Source organism: Schistocerca piceifrons, chromosome 4 (genome assembly GCF_021461385.2).
Source record: "Schistocerca piceifrons isolate TAMUIC-IGC-003096 chromosome 4, iqSchPice1.1, whole genome shotgun sequence".
NCBI classification, from domain to species: Eukaryota; Metazoa; Arthropoda; class Insecta; order Orthoptera; family Acrididae; genus Schistocerca; species Schistocerca piceifrons.
Genome location: NC_060141.1, coordinates 637,430,318 through 637,449,235, shown reverse-complemented (window position 1 = coordinate 637,449,235; position 18,918 = coordinate 637,430,318). Strand labels below are relative to the sequence as shown.

Here is an 18,918-nt window from a genome sequence, read left to right as displayed (position 1 = left end):
GGGATCCATACCAGGTAGGACTGAAGGAAGACATCGAAGCAAATCAGAGCCAGGCTGCTAGATTTGTTATCAGTAGGTTTAAACAACAAGTGTTATGGAAGTGCTTCGGGAACTCAAATGGAAATCCCTGGAGGGAAGGGAACATTGTTTTCAAGAAATGCTATTGAGAAAATTTAGAGAATTGGCATTTGGAGCTTACTGCCACACAATTCTGCTGCTGCCAACATACATTGTGTGTAAGGATCATGAAGAAAAGATACGAGAAATTAGGGTGCGTACAGAGGCATATAGATAGTCATTTTTCCCCACGTTCTATTTCCAAGTGGAACAGGTAGGAAAATGACTAGTAGTGGTACAGGGTACCCTCTGCCATGCACCGTACAGTGGCTTACAGAGTATCTTTGGAGATGCACAATGTATATCTTGATTTAACTGATGCACCAGACAATCCCTCATTTTGCTCTTGTGCCATTCAGGAATATACATATGTACATACCAGTCTGATGATAAACAAAACACTCACTTTGAATAAAGCGCAAAAATTAAACAAATCTTTGCTACTTGGGTAAGCTACACATGAAATAGTTACAGTACTATATTTCCTGTCCAATATTAGGGAATAAATACACTGTACTTAAATGTGAAAACTTAAAGTTTCTAATGAACTGTGTAGTACTGTATAGTACTGTGTATTTGCTCTATGAAAACGGAAAAAAAGCCATGTGTTCTCCTAGGAGTAACTGGCTGTGTTAGAACTTACCTGTTGACTGTTTCTGTAAACCATGAGAAGTTGCCACTTTTTGATGTGTGATATGTTCAAACGAAACAGCTTGTCTGAGAAAGAGAGAAAGCGGCTTAACCAACGAGTTGTGTGCTTTCATTCCCACTTTCTTATTCCAGTGTGTCGGAATTTTATTCTGACTGTCCCTTCTAATGTTTTTCACTTGTATCTAATCCTGATTTGAAGTTAGTTGCAATGTCAAGCGATGCAAAAATGATGGTCATTGACGCTTTAACACATTCACTGCCTCCAGCTAACAGCCATTTTATGATGACAAAAATCCAAAACACAATTTATTTTTTAAAAAATTACTTCATACTTAACACACATGTTCTGCTTTTGAACAGTACCAATTAATTGAGACTTTAAACTGTCAGTAGCATCAGAAATGCCATTCTGCAAGCGAGCATCATGTGACATTTCAATTTTGGGCAGATACTTACGTAATGATGCTATGAGCAGTCATTTCAATTAAATTTATAAATAGTTTGTCATATCATATTGACCTCTAGAGGTCTACTAGATCAAAAGTGTACAATCGAGGTGAAAAGAGAAGTCAAAAATGTCAAAGCAGCCTGCAGTGCAGAAACTAACCACTCAGTCACCTCCACCTTGGGAGAAATCACAGTACCTCTTCAAGGAATGAAATTAGGAAGAGACCATTATTTCCATGTTATCCATATCATATTTCCACATATAGGTAATATCTCAGGGCTTATCCTGTTACAGAGTAATCTTCCCAAAAGTCTGTAAACTTTGCTGAACAGCTTTGTAGAGAATTATTTGTTTTCCTGGGTGTAAGATAGTTAAACATAATACCAATTGAAAAAGACACAGTTTCATCCTTTCTGAAACTGCTCAGATCAATTTCTATCATTAGCAACATTCATACAAGCTACCAAAAACAACTGAAAACGTCAGCTATACAGCAGCATACATCATAAGTTTGAAGAAATGATGTGATATTAAAGCTCCTGAAAGTGATCTATCTGTAAAATTACCATCAACCTATGGGCACTATTTCTAATAAATGCATTCAAGTGACTGTGGGTAGTAGACCAAGCACTCAGATGAAGCTGAACAATGGCCTTCCACAGGGATCTGTTCTGGCTTTCATGTTATTCAGCCTACATATAGCTCATAAACCTGAAACGACTTCACAGAACTTTGGATATGCCGACAATTGACCCTGACAGTAAGTTGTAAAGACATGGAGGCCACTGAAGACATATTGATGAAGGACCTGAAAAATGTAATGGAAAATATTTTTGCCGTTGGAGATTGCAACCCAGTACCATAAAAACAGAAGTATCTACATTCCACCTCAACAGCAAGGTAGCAAGCAGAGAATTTAGTAATTAGGCTCTGCTCTGAGAACAAACTACTATGCCACAATCAACATGCAAAATATTCAGGTGTTGCCTTGAATGGATCACTGAGCTTCAACACAACTGCCAAACTTAGAACTTGCAGAAACTCACTGTCACTTAATGGGGCTTTTCAGGCACTACGAACTTCAGTTTATCTGGAGGTGGAATACTGTGCACTGATTTGGTTCAACAGTACTCGCACTAACCCCACTAATGTCCAACTAAATTAGACTGTGAACCTATTGACTATCCACACTAAGCAGTGTAGATCACCCCAGCTGTGACAAGTGAGATCGCTCATTAGAGAACTCAAAAATCCATCAAGACGTCCCCGACAGTGAAAGAACCAGACTGCAATCTTAGACACCCATCTCTAAACAGTGAAACAATTTTGGATGAAAGTGGGTTATGTCTGAGTGATTGCTGGAAAGAGGAGTGGACCAGGCAGACACCTCCTGCCTTTCATAATACACCCTATGTTGCCACCACACCACCTGAATTCAACAAGCCTTGCAAAATCTGAGTTACTGTAAATAGAATATGTACAGACTGTGGCAGATGTGCTTACTCGCTATATAGATGGGAAAAAATAGCTTCACCCAAGTGTGATAATGGCGCTGATAGGCAAACTGTAAATCATATGGTTCAAGATTGTATATTGCCAGCCTTCACTGGTGACTGGTCTGAGTTCTTGCATGCCACCAAAAAGGTGATAGAATACATCAGCAATATGTAAATTTGGCTGTAGTTGTGTTCCCATTTATTTTGTGGTTGTATATATTTTATGCATTTGTGTATCTATTCTTTTTTTTTCTTTTTGTATCACCTGAATGTCTTACAAGCAGCCTTAATGTCTATAGCATTATTTTCTCAAAAGTGGAATTTTTGCTCTTTCCACCAGTTTTCGTCACAAAACAAAGTTAGTTCTAATAAAGCTTTCAGCCTAACACTAGAATTGCTGTTCTTGATTTGAATAAAAGTTTGAGCATCATTCTGAAATAGTAATATTTTTGCAGGAGACAAATGAAGAAATCAAAATCAATGATTCAGTTGCTGCTATTTGGAGAGGAGACAACGGAGGAAGATATCAAATCAAAAAATATTCGTCAAACAGGTATGTAACACTTCTGCTAGTGACGTTGTCAGTTAATGTATTGCATTCTTCTTTATTTAAGAAGAAGAAAATGATTTTTCGACATAAATATAGTAATATCACGCTTTTGTCTGTGGACACCTACATCTGCCCCTATGTATGTACTCCGCAAGCTGCCATATGGTGCGTGAGATTTGAGGGGGGGGGGGGGGGGGGGTTACCTTTTACCACTAGAGCCATTTCCTTTCCTTTCCTGTTCCTCTCACAAATACAGCATTGGAATAATGGCTGCCCATATGAGCCCTAACTCGTCTTGTCTTGTCTTGTCTTGTCTTATCTTGGCGCTACTTTGGCAAAATTTATGTTCATGGCAGTAGAACCATTCTGCAGTCGCCTTCAAATGCTGGTTCTCTAAATTTTCTCAGTAGCATTCCATGAAAAGAGTGCAGTCTTTCCTCCAGGGATTCCCTAGTTCAGGAAGCATCTCCATGTTGACTGAGCCTACCAGTTACAACTCTAGCAGCCCACCTCTGAATTACTTTGATGTCTTCCTTTAATCTGGTCTGGTGGAGATACCGAACACTCGAGCAATACTCAAGAATGGGTTGCACTAGTGTTCTGTACATGGTCTCTTTACAGATGATTCACACTTTCCTAAAATTCTCACAATAAACCAGAGTCAACTGTTCGCCTTCCCAATTACCATCCCTACTTGTGCGTTTTGTTTCATATTGCTTTGCAACATTATGCTTAGATATTTAAGCAACATGACTTTGTCAAGCAGCACATAGCCCATGTTATATTCATATATTGCAGGCTTATTTTACCTATTCATGTGCATGAACTTGCATTTTTCTACATTTAGGTCAAGCTGGCATCCATCACATCTTGCATCCTCCTACAGTCACTCAGTGATAAAACCTTCTTGTACCCTGCAGCATCCTCAACAAACAGCCACAGATGTTGTTTCACCGTGCGTGTTAGATCATTTATGTATATAGAGAATAAGAGAGGTCATATCATACTCATCTGGAGTACTCCTGATGATACCCTTGTCTCTGATGAACATATGTCATCAAGGACAACATACTGAATTCTATTACTTAAGAAGTCTTTGAGGCACTCATATATCTGGGAACTTATTTTGTATGCTCGTACCCTCATTAACAGTCTGCAGTAGGGCTCTGTGTTAAACACTTTCCAGAAATCTATAAATATGGAATCTACCTGATGCCCCCATCCAAGGTTCACAGGATATCATGCGAGAAAAGAGCAAGCTGAATTTAGCACAAGTGATGCTCTCTAAAGTGTGGTGATTTGTAGACAGGAGATTTTCCGTCTCAAGAAAGTTTATTATATTTTAACTGAGAATATGTTCAAAAATTCTGCAGCAAACTGATGTTAATGATATTGGTTTGCAATTTTCTGGGTCCATTCTTTTACCCTTCTTATACATAGAAGTCGCCAGTGTCTTTTGCGATCACTTGGAACTTTGCACTGACCAAGACGTTTATAATAAATGCAAACTAAGTACAGGGCCACTACCTTATAATACTCCCTGTAAAACCGAATTAGGATTCCATCCAGACCTGATAATTTATTTATTTTCAACTCTTTCAGTTGCTTATCTCTACCAGGGATACCTATTACTGCGTCCTCCATGCGGGAGTCTGTATGATGGTGTGTTTGTACAGTCCTCCTGCGGGGTTGATTTCTTAAAAACTAAATTTAAAATGTTGGCTATCCTTTTGCAGTTGTCACTAGCAACAGCAGACTAGTCAATGTGTGACTTGATAGAAGTCTCTGACCCGCTTAGCGATTTTACTTAGGACCAGAATTTTCTCGGATTCTTGGCAAGAACTTTTGCTGAGGTAAAACTGTTTTAGTTGTTGTACGCTTCACACATGAATCATTTTTACAGTTGCATGAATTTCTACTAACTTTCACCTGTCATTATTTGAGTTTTTCCAATAGTCTCTGCTTCCTCAGCAATTTCTGGATTTTCTTATTAAACCTTTTCTATCCTTAGTCCACTTACTCGACACATACTTGGTACCCCCTCCAGAGCTTGATGTACGATCTGTTTAAACTTTGCTGATAATTACTTTATGTCAATCACACTGAAACTAAATGATGTCCATTCATTAACTAAGTGAGGTGCTAAAACTGCTTATCTGCTCTTCGTAGCAAAAATACTCTTCCAGCCGTCTTGATGGATTTATTTACTTTAGTAACCAGTGGTGCCATTCTGACCACTAACCCCTCTCCATATACTGACACCATTGATACATTCAAGCCTGTTTGTAGCTACAAGATCTAAAATATTGTTGAATTAGCAGCCCAAGACAGTTTTAGGAAAATGTGTTCAGAAGGACTTCACAAGACTGCCTGTGTGTACAATCTTCAATGACTCCATAGATGTGCCACTGTATAAGCAATAGATTAAAGTCACCTCCAACTAATATTGCATTATCTGGGTATTTTCATGCTATTGAACATAGAATCATTCAAAGAGATTCTAACAGTGTCACGCCAGAATTGAGTGTGTGCTAAAAACATCTGTTAATTGAGTTCACCTAGACCTGTTACACGCATCCAGATAACTTCACAGCCAAACTCAATTTTGACCTCAAGAGAGACAATTGTTTTGTTGATTGCAGTGAACACTCTGCCTCCTGTGGTGTCTAATCTGTCTTTTTGACATACATTCCATGACTCACTAAATATTTCACAGCTTTCTACTTTGAGTGCCAGCCAGCTCCTGGTTCTGAGAATAATTTGAGTGCATCAACTTTCCTGCACAGCAGTAAATTCAAGAATTTTGTTACAAATTCTTTAATAATGTACTGTTAAAATTTGGCAGTAGAAGTGTCTACTTTGTATACGATCTGATTTTGCTCTATATTTTTGACTGGCCAGTGTTCATCAGAGGACCTCAAGCTACTGCCTTGTCTAAATACCTCCATGTGCATTCCACAAGTACTCTGGTACCTGAGCAGGTGCTTCCTTCGTGTAGTGCATCCCTGACATATCAAGGGGATGTCCTACAGTTCTCCATCCTGTAACGGAGGTCCAGAAATCTGCAGCCAAGACCATCACAGAATCAGTTGTGCATTTGGTTTAGACTCTCCACTCTGCTCCAAACTAAAGGGTCACAATCAATTCTGGGAGTGATGTTGTAAATTATGAACTGTGCTCATAATCTGTGTGTGAGGCCAGTAGTCTTCACCACTTTCACCAGCTGCCCGTACGAACTGACAATGGCCTCGGAACCTAAGTGACATACGACATTGGTGCCAACATGAGCTACAACTTGCTGACAACTGCACCCTACGTGCTCAATAGCTGCAGGCAGGTCCTCCTTCGTATCTTAGGTGAAGACCCCCCTTCAGACATACTGAATGCTCATTGGGTCTCTTTCTGGCTGTGGATGTTATTTTTGTAAGCGGCTCCATAACAAATCTATCATTGACTTCTGTTAACTAGCAGACCCCCTACACCTGTGTGCTGCTGTTGAAGGAGCAGCCACCTGTCCATTCACAGGGTGAATGGGCAAGAGCAGACAGCCAGCCTTCACATTGATTCTCTGCCTCAAGTGACATGAACGTTTTATCACCTGCCACTCACCCTGCAGTAAAGGTGGATCCACTACGTCATGTACACACCACTGTGCATAGTCAATAGAAACCATTGGCTAAATAAACAACACCTATGACAACTCACGCAACATGCCAGATTGTCTGCTACCACTACACTCTGAGGCAAGAGCCTGAAGGCGATTAAATGTGATCAAAAGCATCTTTAGCATTTCATGAACTTTGGCCAGCACCTCTTGTTCCACAAACAGCATACACATATCCTATCCATCCTAATACTACAAACTTAAGAATTAACAAAACAAAAAACAGCATAGAAAGCTAAGTACGTAATTGCTGCCTTCCTGGTGTGTCATAAAGAGAGACTTACACATTACTGAGCTGTGTAGCTGGCTGTTGAAAAAATAACTGTGCTACAGATTTCATGAATCTAGACTTTACAATTACTAAAATGCAAGGCTGTAAGTCATATGGAGAGAATTTGTCAGTAACTCTGACCCCAACATTAATTTTCCATTTAAAGGTACTTTTTATTTGTTCAGCATCTGTTTACCCTTTTAGAGTGATCTCTCATTGTTGCTCGACAGTCCTTTGATGTTACAGATATTTTTTTCTTTGTTCAAAAGTTTTTTGTTTGTTTGGTGATCTTTTTCTTTGTTTTCTAATTTTTTTTCTTTGTTGTAAAATTGTTTTCCACCACTTATTGTATGATCACATCTGCCCAACAACCTTTTGCTTGTTTGTAGAGACTTCTTTCCTTGATTGATATCTGTTTCTCTCTTATACTGTTACCTTTCCCAGTGTTAACCACAATATCCTTTTATTATCAATATTATCAACTACCTTAATTGTGTACCTTCTACTTACACGTCTGCTGTAAACATGCCCCTGTCATAGACAGTGTTTGACCTTTGACACTGCCTCTAGAGGCCTCACCTTATAAGTTTCTGCCTACAGCTGCAAATCCATCTTCACTCAAATCCCTTCTTAAATTCTGTACTGATGAATCCTTAACCCTATTCACTGCCTCTACCAAACCTCATTTCCGAAAAGCTTCTTTCTCCATTTAACATTCCATACTGTTTAGCCCCTGGATTGAGAGAAAACTCAGTGTTATAATTGATCAAAAAAATCTCACACCGCCATTGGAATCTATCTGCCATTTTGGCCAAATACCCAAGAATGTTGTGCCCTTCTCTACCTTCTTTTACAAACAGCATCCATTTCACTACCCTTAAAACCCTAAACTTCATCATGGCACATAAACCCATCTTGGTCCTCATGCTTAACCTGCCACACCCAGAATGTCTCCCAAAGAGACCTGATCAAAGCTGTAATAGTGTGCCATCACCTCATAACAGGCCCGTTTAGTCTTAAACCTCTCTGTTCCAGATCATCGGTTCTATCAAAAGGCACACCCTTAAAACCCATTCCTATATGTTATCACATCAATCTCATAAAAGGCCTCCTCTTATTCATTTGGACTCACAACTGACACTGCCACATTACCTTTCAGTTCTGACCCACAAACACCAGAACAAGCAACAAATCCTGTCTGAACAGTTCTGACTCCAAACCCCAAAGGTTCCTCCTCCCTTACAACAAATTTTTCCTCTGCAGACAACCTAGGAATTGCATACATCCAGTATCACTGTCCAGTCCTTGAAAAAGATGTCTAGAATCTCAAAACTTAATCTGGCTGAGTTCCATGACCTGAAAGCAGATTATTTAAACATGATTCTCTTGTGAACTAAAACTCTGCTGCTGTGGTTCATGCCCATGTGAAGTATGTGGCAAAGGAACTACAGCTACTCTTGAACACTCTGACTCATCATGTGTTCCTCATGACCCAATTTGTTCTGCTCAGATTGAGCTGCAGAAGAACCTAAAAAAAATCCAGCCCTCTCAAAGGTGCCTTCATAGAACTCCTCCACCCTCCTGATATGCACACCCCTGTATTCTACTGTTCTAGCTGGGAATCTAGGAAACACACAGTTCTAAATAACTAATATTTATTGGTTCATGGAGTGACTATGACAGTGTGAGTACACAGAGAGTAATCACAACTAGAGTACATTTTGCAATTGAGGGTGCTCAGAGACCCATGCATGCACTATGAAGATACAATTCCTGGCAGGTGCCATTGGTGTCACACTGGAAGCGTACATTGGATCAGATGGCCTCTGTTGGCGATCGGGCTGCCCCTGGCGGACACTGCAGGCATTGTGTGTCACGTTGTTTGAATGCTGATGTGCTCCACACTGACCATACTGGCCTGACTTATGACTGCAGTAGGTCCAGTAACCAGGAGATTACTACACTCCTCCTCCCCTGCAGGGGGGAGGGCCAGACATTGCCATCTCTGGTGCTGCGACTGCCGGGACATCCATGGGATCTGCAGCGGCAGCTAAATAAAGGTGTGAGCAGATCAGGAACTGCTGGAACAGATGTGTACAGATGACAGTGCATGGGGTGAGAGCTCTCCACTGTCCTGGGCATCTGGTAGACAGGACCGGCAATGGAAGAGAGACCACCTCGACATTGGGGTTCATGCCGAAGTGCGTCAGCTCAGGAACCAATGATGGCCAACCCTGGAGATGAAGAGCTGGAGATGACAGCCCTGCTGCAATTCCTGCTGCTGGTACTGCCTTAGTACAGAGGGAGGGGCTGGAACCAGCCACAGGAAGCAGAGGCGGAGAACAGGAAACTAGCAGCACCAGATTAATGGACGGCACTAGAAGAATGGCCAGACGGTGGATAAATAGGTGGTGGCAGATGAACAGGCAGCAGCAAATGAACAGGCAGTGTCAGGTCTCTGGCCTGTGGAGGCGGCCCGGTGCCCATCCTGAGACGCAACTGGTTATGGTGGTGCACAATGAGCTGATTGTCAGTGCAGACCACGAAGATGTAGCTTCTGTGCCGGCTGTAGACGATGGCTGGGATCAAGAGAGGATTCTGTCAAAAACCTCTGGCCCAGACAGGTGTGCTCGGTATGAGCTTTGACAAAACCGGTGCTGCTCGGGCACTCACTCTCAGTAGCAAAAGCAGTTGAGGAATGCGTGGTGCTACCTCCTGACATTTGCGACAGGCCGCAACAAAGTGTTCCACCTCACGATCGATGGCAGACCAAAAACACATGGTGGCGGTCTAGCAGTTTCATGTGTGAGGTCCCCCAATGGCCTTGATGTAGTAAACAGTGAGCCTCTCACTGCAGAGCTGCTGGGATCACAATGTGGCAAGTAAACTTGTCTATTGACAAAAGAAGAATACCATCCAACAGGGAGAAACAATGGTGAAATGCTAGGGTGCCCCTTATTTTCCATCTTCAGTAACTTTGAGCACTCACCATTCAGTATTGTTTGAATTGCTCTAAAACATTTCTGTACAAAATTTTGTTGCGATTGAAGCTCTGTAACACATGCTAATGTGAGTGTGAATTCCATGAGTAATGTGATCTTTCACATTGTTTGCAGACATTGCACTGATGTCACTTCAGCTTACCAGTATGTGCACTTACAATGCAGTCAGTTGTTTATTTGTTAGCGATCATGTCACACTTATTTTCCATTCGCTATCTTAGCAGTCACATCAATTGCACAGTGCCAAGGTAAGCGGGTTTTTAATGGGAGATAAACAACACCAAATGACTGAACACAAATTACCATCAAATTGACAAGTGCTGCAAGTTTTATTTTATAACACACGGGAATTAAAATTAATTGTTAGTGAAAGTGTTAATCTTGTGGTTCGCGAGTGCATTATATTTTGGGAGAAAGCAAGAATACTGACGAGCTATTCGGCATTGTTCACAAACACTTATTAACGTGAATTCAGAGTTATGTACCATAGAGAGAAGATTATAAATAATTTGGACAATTTATTTGATATCACATGTGCCAGTCTCTACAAAAATCAAGTTCGAAAAAGAAAGAATGTTTTTATCTCGACCAGTGCCAGTACCCACTGGCTGCCTTCCAAGAGCACACTGATACTTATGAATAGAGAAAATTTTTTGAGGCAAAGTAAGCCCTCTAGCACAACCCATAATAATTCTGAAGGTAGTGCAAAGCCCAGCCCATCAGGCCACACCTGCTGCATCATGAGCACAACCTGTTCCGCTGCCATAGCAGAGGTGGTATTGGAACTGGTGATGGGAAAACTGTCCACCATGTGCCTTGCTTTCGTATCCATTTGAAAACAAAGCAGCTCCTCCTGATAAAATGAGGGCTCAGGGCCTATGGGGAGTCAGAATATCCATCTTTGCGTATTTGCAACATAGTACAAAAATGGACCTCATAATTGTAACTTGATAAAAACAGGGCTTAATGATGAATATGATGGGCATCTTTGTCCGGTAAGGATGCTAAACAAGGAAATGAAGAGCTTACGGTATGGTAATCAACTGAAACTTTGCACATGAAATTTGTTTGTGACGTAGACAATGGCAAGAGCTTCCTTTTCCACCTGAGAATATTGTTGTTGAGCTGAGGTGAGTGTTTTCAATGCAAAGGCAATGGGCCGTTCAGAGCCATTGGAATGGCAATGGGCCAGGACTGCCCCCATCCCATACCCAAATGTGTTCATGGCCAGGACCAGATGTATGCTGGGTTGAAATTTTGCAAGACACTGCATGCAGTGAAGACTGTCTTTGAGCTGCACAAAAGCAAACACACACACAGGATGTAGACCAAACAGGAGTATTATTTTGAAGCAACAAATGCAGGTTGTGGGCAATAGTAGCCACTCTGGAAATGAACTTGTGGTATTATGCTACTTTGCCAGGGAATGCTGGAAGTTCTCGGAGATTAGATGGCTTGTGCAAAGCCATAATGGCAGTAACGTGCTGTTCCATGAGGTGCTTGCCCTGCTGGAACTAACAGACCAGTATCTCAAGTCTATCGTGTAGAGCCTCCCATTCTACAGAGATACCAACTTCTTCGTGGAGCTTCTCAAATATAAATGTCACCTCCCTTCCATTGAAATGAACCTTGGCACTATCAGTGTAATTTTTCAGCCCTTGAGAACTGCTTCTCCATCACTCTCCTAAAAGTCTTACAAAATTGCCTTGTTCATTATCACACAAAGCACCTTCATCCCCATCCGTAATTTGTTTGGATAGACTGATTTCTTGAAATCTGCTAACGTTTGTGGGACACACAAGTTCTGCAGCATCAATCAGACACTGTTTCACAAACTCCCCTTCGGAATAGGGTTTTCCAGATTGTGCAATTCTTAATGCGATTTTAAAACTTGCTCGCAGTGAAGATTTACTGTGGTTGTCGTTCTGGAAAATTGAATACAGTACATTGTACTGTGTACAGTAAAGTAGACATAAATGTAACACAAGAAACTAAGAGTTCAAGAAGAATCAGTTACTTTGACGTACAGTAAAATCGAGTTGATGTGTCTCATCCATTTTCTTAAGGACATTTAATTTTGCTTGCCATTCTTCACTGTTGAGTACACTACACTCGTCTTTGTGATATGTATTGTAGTGTCTTTCAATTGAAAACTTACGCTGGCCGCCTATTATTCGGCAGCACAGCAAACACTGTTGAGTTTTCACCAACGACTACAAAAAAGAATTGCAGTCCGTAGTCATTTTTAAACGACTGAGAACATAGATCTCCCGTCCTTTGCTTTTTCACAGTACCTGCCATTTCTCCGTACTTCTCTGTTAAGGGTACGGGTACGGTCACCAGGGGTAAACGAGACTGGGTATGTTGCGCTCTTGCTTGTACCACATAAACAGGGAAGTGAAGCCGCCGCCGTTCATTTAGGACACATGTCTAATAACAGGTGTCGCTGTCGCACATGTGCAGCACTTCCACATGTCTGCACACTCTGCAGCGTTTGGCCAGCCCTGCTACTGGGTTCAAGCTAACATCTTTCTATTAACTTCATTGAGACTAATAATATGTGGATGATCCAGTCATGGTATGGCCACGTGGAATTTAAATCCTCAAAACTTCTTGAAACATCTAATTTCTGCCCAGCTTAATATAAAAATCATGATGTAAGTAAGAAAGGAAAGCCAGCTACCTTTCTTGATGCATTAGTTGAAGAAGAGCAGCTAGACCCATTATCCATTGGAAAATGTTATAAAACATGGCCATAGACTTCAGTTTAACTAAGATTTGGCATATGGCACACAAGTGTTTAAGCTCTTACTGGTCATCTCATGCAGAGCTGCACAACATTGAGGAAGTGTGTATTGCACAGAATAACAGCTTGGGCGAAGGAAAAAAAATTGTACATCAAATGGCATAGTGGGTGTCAAGCTCAGTTAAGGGCGTGACAGCAAGGGTAACTCACATATTGAAGTCCAGGCAGCAGCTTACTTAAGGAAGCTGCTTGAAACGACTGAAGAAGGTAACCAGGTCAGTTGTGAAAGTGTTGGGCACAAAATGCAACTGTCAGCGTGGCTAGAAACTTGAAAAAATATGATTAATCATTCATATTAAGAAAAGCTCTGAAATCGTAATACATACAGTTTCAACTTGTAATTGTATTAGGAAGTTTATGATGACTTTGCAAGTCATTGGAAGAAAAGGACAGCACCTTCTTCCTGAATTGCGCCCTGTAATTGTTGCATAATTTTAGACCAATCTGCAAAAAGAACACAGTGTCAAATTTGATGAGCTAGAAGGCTCACTGATACCACCATGGAAACAGAACAGGTGAATACTTACATCATGGCTACCAAGACATTAGAGTCAAGTCATAAGCGGTTGAGAAAAGTAATCATATGTTCATTCAAAAATTAATAGATTTGCATGTTCTTTTTCCCTACTTGATTTTTATCAAACTTCCAAATTTTTAAATAATTTTGTGAAAAATGGCAAGTATTTCTGCTGCACCTTGTAAAATACATAAATATTTTAATTTGTTTTCAACTTTTTGCACTGTTGTATGTGAACAAATATAAAACAAGACATGCATTCATTATAAAACATATCTCACCAGTCATGTGAAATGTGTTTCTATTTATTTGTGTCTCATACTTTAAGTAATATGAAACATTTGCTAATTGTATTACAGAGATACTTGTCGATCTTCGTGAGGCCATACTACAAGTTGCAAGACATTTCATGTCAATGGATCCCAAACTAAATAAAATTTCTCTTGTACCTGATTATACCATGGAGAGCCATGCAAAAGACCAAGATAATTATGTCAGTGTTTCAAGAAATCGGAAACGGCGAGCTAAAGCTCTATTAGGTTTGTCTTTATATCTTTTTACTTTAGTAGTGATACAAGAATATCGGAGTTGTTTAGTACTGTGCTGTAGAAAGATAAAGGAACCATATTCAAATTTACTGTAATCAGTGCCTTGGATGATATGTAGTGTTTTTATTCAGAGTTTACATTAAGTTTTACTTTAATGAGTATTTATTTCATGAATTACCTATACTTAAAATAAGCAGGTTCTTGATGGAAACATTATATGGTTCATTTAATTGTCATCCGTAATGCATACAAACTGCTCACATCAATTTCTTTTAGTCATAAAGCATAAAACATTTCCTGTTAGTTCACAACTATTCATCCAGGAGTATCAATAAATTTATAAGTGATTATTGAATAAATGCCTCTCTTGAACTCTTTATGTTGAAAGAGGTAAACAAAGGGAACAGAAAATATGTTTACTTTATTGTTACTACAACTAGTATAAATTCCAAGCAGACATGAGTACAATTATGTGTTCTGTATTTGATGAGTAAACTGCTTTCATCAGTATACAAACAACCGTTATTATAGGAACACAACTTGTTTCATAATATCAAGTCACATCTTCAGATGTACATATGAACAAAATGTAGAAGATGTAAACCTGAGGATGTAGTTTGATATTACAAAACTGGTCATGTTCCTATCAATAAAAGTTCATATAGCTGGAAGGAGTTTACTTATTAAAAATGGATTACCTCAGCTGTGGCTGTCCATGACATAAGACTATTTCTGATAATGTGTTCTATTATATGTAAATAAATTAGCATAACTTCTGAATAACAGTAACTGATACTGTTAAGTTGTACTCTATACCACAGGTTCAAAAATACATGCCAGACTGAAACACTGACATCATATGGAAGAATGAAAAAAAATAAATTGTCATAATGACGTTATAATTCGTCTGTGTATAACTGAAAGGATGACTGATGTTTGTTGAGACTCTCCCTGTTAGGCTGGTATTGTGTGTGGCATTTTAATCAAACATGAGCCTTTAAAAAAAGAGGGGTAAACAGACTGTTAAAATATATGTAATCAAGTGATATTGTTATTTTACTAGTCTTTGTCATTCATTTGCCAGATGCCAAATTTGCACGCAAGTCCATCAAGGAATACCTGAAAGCTATTGGAAAAATGTCCGCCCTTGGTAGCTGAGTGGTCAGCACTACGGAATGTCATACCTACCGGCCCAGGTTCGATTCCTGGCTGGGTCGGAGATTTTCTCCACTCAGGGACTAGGTGTTGTGTTGTCCTTATCATCATCATCATTTCATCCCCATCGACACGCAAGTCGCTGAAGTGCCGTCAACTCGAAAGACTTGCACCAGGCGAACGGTCTACCTGACGGGAGGCCCTAGCCACATGGCATTTCCTTTGGAAAAAATCATATACATGAGGGGCATTCTGTAAGTAACGCAAACTATTTTTCCCTAAAACCATGGTTAAGTCTGTGGGCGAAGCATCTGTCATCAGAAGAACAATAAGGAAATCCCACTGTGCTTTTCTGTCTCTCCTCTTAAGGAGTCTGGTCATGCTGTCTGGGATCCACATCAAACAGGATTGATGGACCCCAACAAAAAAAGTTCTGAGGGGGACAGCTACATTTGTATTATTACGAAATAGGGGAGAGAGCATCATGAATGTGATAAACGAGTGGGTGTGGCAGAATGTTTTCACGAGAAAAACACCAACTTTCTTCTCCAAATGCAAAAATATTTTTTCCTGCCCATCGACATAGGGAGAAATTATCATTTTAGTAAAATAAGAGCTTCCATAGGAAGATTTAAGTGTTAATTTTTCCTGCTTGCTTTCAGAGAGTGGAATGATAGAGAAATAGCTTGAAGGTGGTTCGATGAACCTCTGCCAGGAACTTATTTATGATTTGCAGAGTAGTCATGCGCCAATGTAGACATAGATTGAGATCTTGTACCTTCTGACTCCCACCTCTTTGGCTCACTGAAAGATGGACTCCATAAAGTACTACAGCAATGAAGGGGAAGTTATTAATGCACCCAGAACATGGCTGAGATGCAGACCAGTAGAATGCTACACATTATGGTGTTGTAAAACCATGGAACTGAACAGAGATCATATTGAAAAATAGGGTTTTGTAGCGGTGGTGCGTACTGTAAGACCTTCGGTACACACACACCATCAGATTATTTGACTTGTCGCTCTAAAGAAGTAGGCGAGTGTCAGCAATATGTCTCGTGGTCTTATTGTGGCGTGTTTATCTTCTGCCGTTAGGTCAGACGATAGAAATGCCACTTGCACGCTTAGAGTAGCAGATTGACAGGACCAACTTTAAACAGAACTTGATTAATTTTCACTAAAAATCATAGAAATTACTTAACTTGATTCTGAATGCTGTTTACAATTGACAATCTGAAGTTCCTTTGGTCTTGGTACGTTAATCTTATTCTCACATATCTCTGATACTTGACAAAGTGTCTATTCATTTATCTTCATGGCTATGTACAGGAATATGATAATCTTATTAGGCGCAGACTGAAACTTGACTACAGACTAATGCAAACTAACGCAGAATAATGCAGACTGATTAATCGGAGGTCTGTACACTCGTTATAATACCTCGAGCGTTCAGGTATCACTGCGCAAGTGTGATCCGCGAGGAGAAAAGGTTCTACGTTAGCAGCAATCTCAGTGGCTGCGTTACATATTAATACGCGGATCGGCGGAAGCAGAATTTGATCCGTATCTAAGACAGTGCCATCTCGTAGTGCAGAGATGGACGAGTGCTGCACCTGCGCTGTTGTGCTTAGCAGGGCGCGCTCTTGTGGGAAAGTTGTGTATGCGCTGACTACGCAGAACTATGTACACAACAGTAGCTATGTTGTTGTTGTGGTCTTCAGTCCTGAGACTGGTTTGATGCAGCTCTCCATGCTACTGTATCCTGTGCAAGCTTCTTCATCTCCCAGTACCTACTGCAACCTACAACCTTCTGAATCTGTTTAGTGTATTCATCTCTTGGTCCCCCTCTAAGATTTTTACCCTCCACACTGCCCTCTAATACTAAATTGGTGATCCTTTGATGCCTCAGAATATGTCCTACCAACCGATCCCTTCTTCTAGTCAAGTTGTGCCACAAATATCTCTTCTCCCCAGTTCTAATCAATACCTCCTCATTAGTTATGTGATCTACCCTTCTAATCTTCAGCATTCTTCTATAGCACCACATTTCGAAAGTTTCTATTCTCTTCTTGTCTAAACTATTCATCGTCTCTGTTTCACTTCCATACGTGGCTACACTCCATACACATACTTTCAGAAACACCTTCCTGACACTTAAATCTATACTCGATGTTAACAAATTTCTCTTCTTCAGAAACACTTTCCTTGCCATTGCCAGTCTACATTTTATATCCTCTCTACTTCCAACATTATCAGTTATTTTGCTCCCCAAATAGCAAAACCCATTTACTACTTTAAGCGTCTCATTTCCTAATCTAATTTTCTCAGCATCACCCGATTTAATTTGACTACATTCCATTATCCTCGTTTTGCTTTTGTTGATGTTCACCTTATATCTTCCTTTCAAGACACTATCCATTCCGTTCAGCTGCTCTTCCAGGTCCTTTGCTGTCTCTGACAAAATTACAATGACATCGGCGAACCTCAAAGTTTTTACGTCTCCTGCATGGATTTTAATTCCTACTCTGAATTTTTCTTTTGTTTTCTTTACTGCTTGCTCAATATACAGATTGAATAACATTGGGGATAGGCTACAACCCTGTCTCACTCCCTTCTCAACCACTGCTTCCCTTTCATGCCCTTCGACTCTTACAACTGCCATCTGGTCTCTGTACAAATTGTAAATAGCCTTTCGCTCCCTATATTTTACCCCTGCCACCTTCAGAATTTGAAAGAGAGGATTCCAGTCAACATTGTCAGAAGGTTTTCCTAAGTCTACAAATGCTACAAATGTAGGTTGGCCTTTCCTTAATCTATTTTCTAAGATAAGTCATAGTGTCAGTATTGCCTCGCGTGTTTCAACATTTCTACGGAATCCAAACTGATCTTCTCCAAGGTCGGTAATTTTCACATCTGTCAACACCTGCTTTCTTTGGGATTGGAATTATTACATTCTTCTTTAAGTCTGAGGGTGTTTTGCCTGTCTCATACATCTTGCTCACCAGATGGTAGAGTTGCATCAGGGCTGGCTCTCCCAAGGCTGTCAGTAGTTCTAATGGAATGTTGTCTACTCCGGGGGCCTTGTTTCGACTCAGGTCTTTCAGTGCTCTGTCAAACTCTTCACGCAGTATCATATCTCCCATTTCATCTTCATCTACATCCTCTTCCATTTCCATAATATTGTCCTCAAGTACATCACCCTTGTACGGACCCTCTATATACTCCTTCCACCTCTCTGCTTTCATCTCTTTGCTTAGAACTGGGTTTCCCTCTGAGCTCTTGACATTCATACAAGTAGTTCTCTTTTCTCCAAATGTCTCTTTAATTTTCCTGCAGGCAGTATCTATCTTACCCCTAGTGAGATATGCTTCTACATCCTTACATTTGTCCTCTAGCCATCCCTGCTTAGCCATTTTGCACTTCCTGTCGATCTCATTTTTGAGACGTTTGTAGTCCTTTTTCCCCGCTTCATTTACTGCATTTCTATATTTTCTCCTTTCTTCAATTAAATTCAATATATCTTCTGATACCCAAGGATTTCTACTAGCCTTCGTCTTTTTACCTACTTGATCCTCTGCTGCCTTCACTATTTCATCTATGAAAGCTACCCATTCTTCTTCTACTGTATTTCTTTCCCCCATTCCTGTCAATCGTTCCCTCATGTTCTCCCTGAAACTCTCTACAACCTCTGGT

The 18,918-nt window shown here is 40.3% G+C and overlaps 1 protein-coding gene across 1 annotated transcript in view; it reads left to right on the top strand.

Annotated features, from left to right (window-relative positions):
• LOC124795180 (small G protein signaling modulator 3 homolog) overlaps nucleotides 1-18,918 on the top strand; it is a 161,538-nt gene that overhangs the window by 108,076 nt on the left and 34,544 nt on the right. Inside the window, exons 10-11 of the mRNA XM_047259080.1 lie at nucleotides 3,168-3,265; nucleotides 13,882-14,061. Of these exons, the coding sequence (XP_047115036.1) occupies nucleotides 3,168-3,265; nucleotides 13,882-14,061 (278 nt within the window). The remainder of the gene's footprint in view (nucleotides 1-3,167; nucleotides 3,266-13,881; nucleotides 14,062-18,918) is intronic.